The 11,702-nt window shown below is 36.2% G+C and overlaps 3 protein-coding genes across 4 annotated transcripts in view; 1 reads left to right on the top strand and 2 right to left on the bottom strand.

Annotated features, from left to right (window-relative positions):
- Window positions 1–1,237, top strand: part of LOC118276086 (uncharacterized) — an 89,882-nt gene extending 88,645 nt beyond the window's left edge. For both annotated transcript variants that reach the window (XM_050707346.1, XM_035594249.2), the window contains one exon: window positions 40–1,237. In XM_050707346.1, coding sequence (XP_050563303.1) covers window positions 40–867 — 828 coding nt within the window. In that variant the 3' untranslated portion in view covers window positions 868–1,237. The remainder of the gene's footprint in view (window positions 1–39) is intronic.
- Window positions 1,238–1,274: 37 nt separating this feature from the next.
- LOC118276087 (uncharacterized) lies at window positions 1,275–3,165 on the bottom strand. Its single transcript, XM_035594250.2, has 5 exons — window positions 3,007–3,165; window positions 2,862–2,930; window positions 2,556–2,684; window positions 1,930–2,163; window positions 1,275–1,470 (listed from the first exon to the last, which is right to left on the bottom strand). Exons 1-5 carry the CDS (start codon window positions 3,043–3,045, stop codon window positions 1,381–1,383), a joined length of 561 nt encoding a protein of 186 aa, XP_035450143.2. The 5' UTR covers window positions 3,046–3,165; the 3' UTR covers window positions 1,275–1,380.
- Window positions 3,166–4,086: 921 nt separating this feature from the next.
- LOC118276292 (uncharacterized) lies at window positions 4,087–11,397 on the bottom strand. Its single transcript, XM_035594548.2, has 11 exons — window positions 11,233–11,397; window positions 10,353–10,478; window positions 9,576–9,695; window positions 8,389–8,625; window positions 7,352–7,463; window positions 6,729–6,760; window positions 6,381–6,446; window positions 5,608–5,727; window positions 5,136–5,255; window positions 4,522–4,755; window positions 4,087–4,224 (listed from the first exon to the last, which is right to left on the bottom strand). The coding sequence occupies exons 1-11, from the start codon at window positions 11,356–11,358 to the stop codon at window positions 4,099–4,101; spliced, it is 1,419 nt and encodes a 472-aa protein (XP_035450441.2). The 5' UTR covers window positions 11,359–11,397; the 3' UTR covers window positions 4,087–4,098.
- Between the last annotated feature and the right edge of the window lie 305 nt (window positions 11,398–11,702).

Below are 11,702 nucleotides of genomic sequence, written 5' to 3'. Positions count from 1 at the left end.
TCGTGGAAATTACTTAGAAGATATAAATTACTGTTTCAGACTGACTGCTCGGGCACCTCTGTGGAGGGTCGGGATGGAGAGATGTACTTCGTCGTGTCTCCCAACGTGCGTCAACGTCGCCTCGTTCCAGTGCCAGCCGTAGTTTACAAGAGAGGATTCTTGGCTGGATACGATCCAGTCCTCGACGCAACAGCAGCCGCATTAGGAAATACTAACTCCATTATCAGCACACTATTCTTAATGCCTGGTCAACAAGGAAACGTAGTACATGCCGATGATTTAGAAAAACTTGAAGAAAGACTTTTGGATGCTGTGCCAACTACACCCACATGGAACCGAGTCTTACGTACTTTACTTCCTCGCACAGGATTGGAACTTCAAATCCCAAGATTCTCACACAAATCCACTTTCAACGTGTCAATGAGCCTGAAAAAGATGGGACTAAAAGACTTATTTGATGGAGAGCATGCTGATCTAGGTGGCTTGAATGGACCTTCGAAGGACCTTTACTTGTCGGACATGGTTCAGCTGAACACATTTGTTACTTGCGGTGAAGGTGGTATAGGAGAACAACATCATATTGAAGAGTATCCCGAGACATTAAGTGTAGCACAGAGACGTCGTGCCAGATGGCTGAACGATTGGGATGAGCCGAGAGACTACCAGAGAGCTTTCCACGATCCACATGATGTTGGTGATGCGATGCATTTACCTCTACACCTGAGGCCAAGACAGGCTCGTCTGCCGTCGAGGAGTGCGCTGCCAGCTCGCCTAAAGTTCGACCGGCCCTTCCTCTACTTTGTGAGGCACAACCCATCGGGTATGATATTGTACTTTGGAAGGTACAACCCCCGGCTTCTCCCTTGAAGGCGTTACAAAGACTGTTAGCTTAGTTTAAATAACATTCCTAAAAGGAAAGTGATAAGGGAATACTGGTGCGTGTGATAATGAAAGTTGTTTTATGAGCATTTACGTGACAGTATTAATAAGTGTATCAGCAGAGTAGGCTCGTTAAACGGTACAATGCGTATTGTACGGCTGGACGTACGCTACTCTGTCTCATATCATGTGTGTATAAAGGAATGCTAATGATGAATTATTGTTGAATGTATGCATAAATTGTACTGTAATAGCGAATAATTAAGTAGTGTAATTAAGTACGAGTAAGTTAGCGTGGAATATTGTCATTTCACTCTCTTTAGTTTCAATATTAGAATAAATCCGATGTTTTGAGTAATTGCATGATTCTTTTATTTATTTATATTTGTTTTCCCTTTATATTTTATTGCATTGAATTAAATAGTACAGCTAATACCATGGAAATAAAACTGTGGTACTATAACAATTCATTATTATTACTAATAATTCGTTTGATTACAATTATTTCCTCTTATGATAGAATTCTCTGCATTCCCTGTAGAATTCCTTCTTTTCAATACATTCTTTAGTAGGAATGACGACTGGACAGTCCTGAAAAATATAAAATTACATTAGGCACTCGAAAAATTATTCTGAATCATCAGATTTGTTTGCTTTTTATGGTATAAGTCGGTAAACGATGGTAAGCAATCCTCGTCGCCCATGGACACCCAAAACACCAGAGGAATACAAGTGCGTTGTCGGCCTTTTGGGGGTTAGGAATTTAAGGGTTGTTGGAGAGTCGGGGATTGCGAAGATTAGAAAGGGGGGTAATTGGGTCTCCAGTAACCCTACTCACACACGTCGGTTTTCAGTGAGGCCGTGGTATCACTCCGGTCGAGCCGGCCCATTAGTGAAGCATTCGCTGTAGCATGGCTTTCCCACACTTAAACATTTTTTTGCAGAAAATAGGATTTATAATTTCATGTCACTTCCATTCGTGTTTACCTAGATTCAAAGAAAAGCAAGCGTTTTTTTTATTAAGTTAGAAGTTATTAAAAATAAACTCACCACGTTCAAATAATTTCTGAAGCATGATTGAAGCTGGTAGAACTCGCAGGGGTCTAGAGGTAGATAAATTCTTATGGTTTCCTTACAATATGATTTGGCTTCTGTCATGGCATCAGTAAACATTGGATTTAATGATACCCAGAGGTCGAGATGAGCATAGAATTTCTGCTCATCCAAGTCACCATATTGGGCCAGGAGGCCATACTTATCAAGTACACATTTCCAGTAATTGCACTAGAAAACAGTCAAATTTAATCAAAACAAATCGCCTTATTTGATACACAAAGATGTTTTACAAGACAAGAATGTTACATTATTTTGTCAAAATTACATTAAATATATTCAAAACTCATTTATTCAATACAAACATTTTCATATTCATACAACATTAATTCAATATTCAAAAGGTAGTTGATAATATACCTATAATGCGGTAAAGTAATTCGGCAAAAGTATAATAAAATGGGAATTTTGGCAGTAAAGTTGGTAGTAAGCCACTCACTGCCATAATCAGAGAAATTTACTGATTAAGTGTCGTTCTCTATTATATCTCTATTAAGTGACTCTTAAGTACCGCGATTAGTAATAATATATATTTTTTAAACAAACAAAAGTCAGTCACTCACATCGAAGGCTCGTCTTCGGTAGCCAGTTACATTGTTCTTTTGGTCTACGAAGAGTACCTCCATGACTCCTCCACACTCCTTGGCAACCTCACGTGTAAAGAATGGTGGGAACACGCAGCAGTTTCTATACTATTATTAAAAAAAATAAGGAAATTACACAAAACGCCATCTTGCAGTTTCTACCCGAAACACTGAGCAACCGTTCTTTCTACGCATTAGTAGTAGTTCCCCATAGAAACACTAGATGGCGATATTTTAAATTTTAAAAATTATTTTTCATAATGATTCTATTGTGTTATTATTTACATGCAATTCCGTAGTTCCAATACATTTTTCTGGGACTGGTGGTAAAAAGCCGTCTCGTTGACCAAGGACCTGTAATAAACTCAAAAAATAAGTAAAAATCTACAACTTAAAATTCACTCTTGCTCAAAATCACAAAAATACTTACGTTATAGACAAAGGAGATGAAAAGTGTAAATTTTATCATTACGATTAAACGAACTGTGAAACTGGAATTAAATAAAACACTTGAATTTGCTAATGATAGGTATCGAAAGACAGTTGCCGAACAAATGATCACTGTGTGCCATAATCGCTGCTTTTATTATCTGTTTTAGTAATAGAAGAATGTTTAGGAAACGAAACAACCCAAATAGACTTGGTAGAACGTTTCAAATCACAATATTTAAAAAATTTCAACATCTTCTAGTAGTGTCATTGTATGTGAAAAAACGTAGATTAATAGTTAAGTAGTTATTTTGTACGCCATATGTTGTAGAATATGATGAACCATTGACTTACAATAAAAAATTGTAATAATGTGTTTATATGTATGGCCGGACCGAAGTGATACCACGGCCTCACAGAAATCCGCCGATAGACACCTGAAACACCAGTGGCGTTACAAGTGCATTGCCGGCCTTTTAGGTTAGGGAGGGTTAGGGTTAGGAATTTAAATGATGTCGGTGAATGGTTCGGGGATAGTAATATGACCTTTGGTAATATCAGTCACACAATGAAACACAACGCAAGCGTTGTTTCACGTCGGTTTTCTATGAGGCCGTGGTGGTATCACTCCGTTCGAGCCTGCCCATTCGTGTTGAAACATGGCTCTCCCACTCTTAATAGATATGGTGCCTGGGCAATTGGTTGCTGTGCAATGTGTCAAATAATATGGGTGTGTGAAATGTGTATGTTGATAAATGCACCCACGACACAGGAAAATATTCCAGACACAGAAGAAAGTTTAGGCAAGGTTTAAAAAGAAAAACTTTTGAGGTGTTATATAATTACTATTTACATTGCAATATATAATTTCAATCAATTTATGGACTTCGATTATAAAACTGCACGACCTGGCGAGTTACCGGGACTCCGGCTCGAAGCAGGAGTAGGAAAGGGGTGGTTTTAGTCAGTGTCTGACACTACCTTTCCCCTCACCTAAGGTGAAAAAAAGTCATTGGATCATTCTCTAAAAATCATTGTGCTAAAATGTGTAAAAATTCAATTCTATAATATTTGCTATTTATACTCGTTATGTCTATTGAGTTTTAGTTTCTGGCTTCGATTTCAATGTGTCTTCTTGTTTCTGATAATAATAAGACCTGCATTCTTCAATGTGTTCCTGCAGTTCTTTGCACTCAGGATAATCTTTGAATTTACAGTGCTGAAAAGAATGATTAAATTATTAAATAATTGGCTGGTTACGTAGCCTCAGCTACATTAAAATGTTATATTATTTGTTTTTACTGATTTTTTTTCATGGTCTACACATAATTTTAGATTATTCTTCTAACTTTTTCTTAATGCTACTGGTACAATAGAAACTTCGCTTACAATAATTCTCATGTCATGTTTTTCATCGTGATAGAATTATTAAATTTTGAGTTAAAGGTTAAACGACGGTAGAAATCAATCACAGAAGAAGAAAGATTAAGAGCAAAAACAAATTAAACATACTTACCCAAATTATATTTGCAGTCAAGCAAACGAATATTTGATCTGCATCACATTCTGTGGGATTTGCACTGTCTCGGTAGGCGCAATGTTTTTTGGCTTCCAAAATAGCTTCACTGAAATCCGGGTTGTCGGCTGCCCATTGGTCGATGTAAGCCCTCAATTTCTCGTAATCAACTCGATCGTCTTCAGTCAGCAGGTTCGATTTTTTCATCAAACACACGCCGTCTTTGCACGCGAGCTGGTAAGAAGAAATTAAATCAATATTTTAAAAATAATTAAAATAAATGTAGTTGTAGTGTAGTTTTCTTGGAAGCTAATGTTCAAAAACACAAACGCCAGAGTTCTCATTTAAATACCTGCTCAATTAGCTAGATATAAGGTTAAATATTGTTAATGCTCAGTACAGGTGCCTAAAAGATAAGTAACGTCACTATATTTGAAGACGCTCTCAAAAAATTTCTGTTACTTCATAGCACATCTGACTTGCACAGTTACATAGGTTACTATCAGTGGAAACGGTCACATAGTTTCACAGCTTAGCTTAGCTTACATCTTCGTAGCATAGATACATAGCACATCTCTGGTGGAAAAGCACACTAATGTTGTTTAGAAGATTACCTTCGACGGGCTACCCTTTGGTGAAGATTCTTCATCTTCCATTAATTTCTCAATACCACAACTGTCCAAAACTTCATCAGGATACAACCTGGGTATTGGGCAACATTTATACATGTCCACCTGTAAAAATAATATGAACTTTAACTAGGTTATATTATGGTTTATGTATTATCGTAACTGTTTAACGAGGTTACGAACTAGTTTCAAGCTAAACAAGGAGCCTATTGTGATCAGTTTAACTTCATGTTATCTGGTTTGTGAGTTTGTCGCAAATTCTCAATGTCATATGCCATGATATCTTAAATTGTTTTCAATGTATATGAGCAATAGTTTTACCTGTCACCTAACCGAATAGATAAATCAATGAAAAGGTTTAAAAATGTACTCTTTTATCTCATCATTATTATCAAAGTCGTCTAACGCTGAACAAAGGTTATGTGACACGAGGAAATAGAGAAAAATATTTAATTACATTTTTTGGTCGGTTCCAGCAATGTTTTGGTATTTGTTCTTGATATGGATGGAAGATTCCAAGGTCCTTTAGTTCTCGGGGAGGGAACTGTCTTTCATGTGGCGTGTAACCACATGCTAGCTGCAAATCATACACAAAATAACCACTGGATAAAAGTTAATTAATGTAGCAGTTGGGGCTCCGGCTCGAAAAGCAGGAGTAAGAACGGGGTGGTTTTTAGTCAGTAAGAGCCTGATACTCCCACTCTCCTCGCCCAAGGCGAGAAAATCATTGGATGATTTTTCCTCACTTATAAAAAGTGCAATAAAAACATTCTCAATAATATTTATGATCGGTTCTGGTTGGTTACAATTTGTAACCAACCAGTAGTAGTCATGTTGTAGTCATACTTGTAACTTACAAGTCTGACTACCCAGTAACTAGAACAAACTTAATATAAACATAAAGAACTTTAATTTGTTACAACACTTACCGATATGTGAGCCCCGATTGCTTGGCGATCAAGTCAAGATTCGAATTATTTTTTTAATTAAAGACGTCATTGTATTTTTAGACTCAATGGGGCCCAGTAGGGCTAATGCCTGATCCGGAGCTGCAGAATATCTAGCGGATTTACTAGGGCTCCGGTTTGAAATGCAGGAGTAGGAACGTGGATAGTGGTAGGTAGGTGGGGGTCTCAGTCAGTAAGAATAAGACAGTCCCTCTTGAGTCGTCCAAAGTGAGAGGACAAATTGTATGATTTTTCCCCCTCAAAAAAAAAGTTTTAAACTCACCTGTAATAAAGTTGATACCAGGGCTAAAGTAGAAAAGTACCGATTCATGATGCGGTGACAATAATACTGATGTAAGACAAAGTTGAATTCTTGCTTTTATGTGACAACTGACTGCGAATGACGATTGTCAACAAGACGTTTGAGAGCATTGTGGAGAAAATACCACCATATCACGCAAATTCTTATCTGTATTCAATTGTTTCAGAATGTCTGTTTATGCAATTCTGATTTTCAAGACGTTGGCTATAAATATGATTTTCGTTTAAATCATTGTCTACACCTTGTGTTATTAAAGTGATTTTTAATACGATCATGCGCATTACAACCGTAAAAAATGGATATTATTACCTTATTCTTGGCTACAAATCTCAACAACTCACCTAAATTATTTTTGAAACCTACATTACTTTTTACTTCTTGGTTAAGTTTAGTTACCGAGATAACGATCCGATCAATCGACCAAATATAACAATTTAAGACCTACTGTCCACGTTGCTTCATTTCGTCAAATGAAGCATTCGTCAATTAATATACGGTATTCGTCAAAAACGATAGGCGCATTTGACGTTGCCGCGTCGTGAATAGTTTTCTTTGTTCGTCGTTTGGACGTAGACAGTTACCGTAAGTTTTTTATAAATCCATAGGAAATTGTAGGGGTAAGAAAAGTTGGAATGGCATAATAATACAATTACCAGTAATATTAGGAGTATCAAAAGTTTCAGCCAATCAGAGCGCCGAACACGCTGTCGTTTCGATTACTTTAAACGTAAAGCAAACTCGTACTAAAAGAATTGCACTCACTAAGTTAAAGGAACATAAAAGTGTAAAATATAAATAAAAACACATTTTAACGATTCCGTAAAATTTTGCTTTGATATATTTACAATATTAATAATAATATATTTCTAATATAAGTACTCGTATGTATTTTACATTATGACTATCGATCACGAAGATACTCGTGTTTTAACGAACTATCATATCATCTACCGTTGGGCCCATGACGCGTGTATAGTACTGTCGGCATTCATTCATGTGTTCTTGCAATGCACTGCAACCTTCTCCATCACGAAGATCGCAATTCTGAAAAGAAAAAAAAAATATATAAATATATATGTATTTTTTTTTGTAAAAGCCTTGCCCTCACAAAGAGTTGTTCTGTACGAGAACCGAACCCACTACAGTTTGCCCGGCAGCCCAGCCACCGCGCCAACCGTTGTGCAAACAAAATTTGGAACCTATAAGAGGAATATACGTATCTATGTTCTGACAGACAGAATCATATAAGTTTATTTTTAGGGGGTAAATTATCCAAAGACTCTTCCGGCCTCGTTTTTGCCTAAAAACCTTGACTCGTGACTCGCCTTCAAACTGGACTTAAATAAGCATATGGGTAATTTCTTTAAAAACATAATACGCACTGGGACTCCATGGCCCAAGTGTTGCAACTCTAAACGGCTCAAAACAGTAGTTATCTCTAGATTCGAATATTTACGCCGTTTGAGGGTCTCTGCCGCGGAAGCGGTTGCACCAGCGGCATGCAGTAGTGCTTAGAAGATGAATCTTTATTTATACAATGTGATAGGGGTGAGACTTCTAACCCGTTAAGGTTGAGTGCTACACCTAATTTTATCGACAAAAAAATATGGGTGGTTGAACCCCCAATTGAAAATATTGAAAAATAGCGATTTTTCGGTAAAAATAATTCAAAAAATTTTTTTTTCTCACCAAAACAATATTATTATAATGAATTAGTTAACCAAGGTTATTAGCTACCGTTTGCCGTTTTTTTTTTGTTTCTACGACGCATACAAACGTTGATATTACATAAAGTAAACAAATATATTAAAATAGCTATAAATTTTAGGGGGAACCCCCATTTTATTGTTTTTGTCGATAAAATTAGATGTAATACTCAACCTTAACTGGTTAGAAGTCTCACCTCTATCACATTGTATAGGTGATCTACGTCAGCCAGTTTATTGCATAAAGGTAATGGAAAACTTACCCAAAATATTATTGAGGTCAGACACAAGAATATCCTGTCAGGGTCGCAGATTGGAGGGCCTTTGGGTCCCTCATCTTTGGCACATTCTTCCTTAGCTAGTTTAATAGGTTTAGCAAACTCCGGGTTCGCCTCCGCCCAACTATCTAAATAGTTTCCGAATTTTTCGTAATCTACGCTTTTGTTTGCCAAAAGTAGATTGAACTTTTCCATTACACAATATCCTTCCTTGCATGTACCCTGTAAAAATAAACGTTTTATAAACTTTTCTGCTTTAGAGTTCATAATAAATAAATCTTTTTACTAAGGATAAGCGCATTCATATACAATAATAGCAAACTCGGCCACAAATGAATTTTCCTGTTTTCCTGATTTTCTCATGAATTTTCTTTGCTATAAACCTCACGGAGCCCGAGACCTTTCCAACGAATGCAAAACCGTACAAATCGGTTCGTGCGTTCTGGAGTTATACCGCCAGGAAAGAAAACCCGACTTATTTTTATATAATAGAATATAATAAGGATTTTTACGACTGCTGAATAAGAGGGACCTTTAGAGAGGTAGGATTTTGACGCCGGTTCGGCGGTTGAGTGTATACGGTCAATTGTTTTTCTATACATTTGTCTATTCTGGTGTTACGCGACGCATATTTCGTCAGATGTGAACAGGGGGCCTACTCTAATTCAACGAAAAACGAAGTTTCGGACGAAACTTCGCAGATTGTATCCTACAATTCTATTTATTGCGAACTTTCGTGAACAAAAATGAACGAATGAAATGAAGATAAATAAATAACTTTTGATATGAAATTAAAAATAAAACGTTATTTCAAGTAATTCTATTAATAAATTAAGAAAATTAAACGAAACTACGGATTCGAGAACCGGAGTAGGCCCCAGATTCTTAAGTTCGATACGTAGATGTAACTAAATATAGTTTTTAAATTAGATATTATTTAGTTTTAATTAAGAACATTTCAGGAATAATGACTAAGTAATCTCTTTATAAAATTAGCTAGGTAGAAATGGTTTTCGGTTATATGGGGCTCACAATAATAACATGTGGAGATTTCTTCTTTTATAATAAAATTTCTAATTTTCACTTAATATGCGTTCTTATCCTTCTACCTCATCGAGAAATTGTTTTATATACATTGTAAAATTCTTTAGTAGATGTCGCGTAAAACTTACCTCGGGACGATAGACAGCTTTTTTCGGTGCCTCACCCTCGGGCAGTTTTTCAAAACCACAGCTCTGCATGGCTTCATCTGGATACAGTGAAGGTATGGGGCAGCATTTGTACACATTTATCTGTAATACAAGTTATTGTTACGTTATCAATTATATTATTAGCTAGAAGACTACTAAACTATGTGTTCATCCCGCATGTTTCTACTTAAGACTTGTTTGCCCTGTTTGTACTATTCTCTTATTGGACTGGACTATAAAACTTCTATGATCTTCTATGTATATGCCCGGTATATGGCAAACGGCTTACTACCTATTACATGGAACTGAACACAACATAAATTTGTGAAAAGTGTACTGTACAGTGGCATTAAGTGCCATAATGTGCATACTGTGCCTACAGTAGTTGCAGTTACTTGCACGTAATCGTTTATTTTAAAGTTCATCTAATAAAATCTCAATTAATGATTCAATGTCAGCATTATACAACCCTTTATTGAAGTGGTCAAAATCACGGGTCAATATTGTCTCTAGAATATAGGGATTATAAAGCCAAACTCAATACCATTTAGTTCATTCAAGATCCACTTAATACGGATGCAATGTGGCGCTAGTGTGTCTAGTGAGTTGCAAACTCAAGAGTACGTTACAATATCAAAGTCGGTCGATCGGAATTGAATTCAAGAGTAAGTCGAGTTTCTGTTAAATGATTAGTCTCTTAAGGGGGTGTTATGGACCCAGCGGGAAGAGTAGACAAGACAAAGGAAAACATTTGTTTACCCGTTGTGGAGGGGCCCAACAGTTTCTTGGTATTCTTGGTGCAAGGCGGGGTGGTGTCTGTTTCTCAGGAGGGCCCCATGGCTCTGGAGGTCCAGACTCGAAGGCAGGCTCTTGAGCGAATAGCACCTATAAAATAAATACAATAAAACATTATTGGGGCAGTGACTAGGCAACTAGGCAACTAATTGTTGTGCATTGTGTTGCGGAGTAGATCCTCGCACGGTATAACTCTGTGTGATCCATATCTTGTTGTTCTATTTCTAAGTCTGATGTGTATGTGAATATTTATGTATTATAAACACACCGATGACACAGCAGCAAAGTTTAGTCACAGCTAATTAAAAAAGAACAAAAATAATAAATAAAAATATGATACAATACATAAAATTAACTACAAAAAATATTAAAAGATAAAACGAAATATAAAAGCATCCTAATAAAAAACTAATATTGTATATTATTATTATAAGTCGATTATATTTTATAGCTTGATGGCATTCCAGAAGTCAGAAAATATATTCAGATTCATAACATAGCTCTACGTATTCATTTAGAATGCTAGCGATTTTTTAGCTAATCACCATTGTAACGTTTACTATTGAATCATAGTACAAGTTTACTATTTGCCATGTGGCAAGTCAAATTGAAGATTAAATTAAAACCATACATCATAATATTATATCTATGAAATACATTGTACAAATATTTATGTTTTTTAAATTTAAACACTTTATATTATTCAGTTAACAAGATATTCTTAGAAATATATAAAAATAGCGCCACTGAAATTTATATTCTTTTTCTCATTTATAATGTTTTTTTGTCAGACCTTAGATTATGTCGTTTTTTGTTATTATTTTATAGTATTTTTAATTCTTACCTGAACAACAGCAGCTAGTACTAATAAACTGGATGATGTTATCATCATGATGTGTTGGGGTGGAGTGATAGCATGACGTAGCAGCCAGCTGGTTTTATACCCAGTGATTGTCGGCCATGAGGGCATTGTAAGCACGGGAAACTACCAAGGTATTCGGCATAGAGCATTTTGTGTCCATAGTTTTTGGCAGACACGACAAGGTGCGAAAATGTTTGGTGCCTACGTGTATTGTTTGGTCAGTGGAAAAAACTAGTGCATGTAAGATGTTATGTTTTTCAATTGGTTTGTCAATATTGGTAAGAATTTGTATAATAGTCTCAAAAAACTAGTTTTATGTGAAAAAGACTTGGCAGTTGCGTTCTTTTATAAGCCTGATCCTCATCTCTGCGATCTCCAACGCACCTGCAAAGCGTGACAATTATGCCAAACAAAATCCCCTTATGTAGAGGCTGAGACTGACTCAAGTCAGT

This window comes from Spodoptera frugiperda, chromosome 31 (genome assembly GCF_023101765.2).
Source record: "Spodoptera frugiperda isolate SF20-4 chromosome 31, AGI-APGP_CSIRO_Sfru_2.0, whole genome shotgun sequence".
Taxonomy (NCBI): Eukaryota; Metazoa; Arthropoda; class Insecta; order Lepidoptera; family Noctuidae; genus Spodoptera; species Spodoptera frugiperda.
The sequence above is the reverse complement of the archived record's forward strand: the minus strand, read 5'-3'. Positions and strand labels throughout refer to the sequence as shown.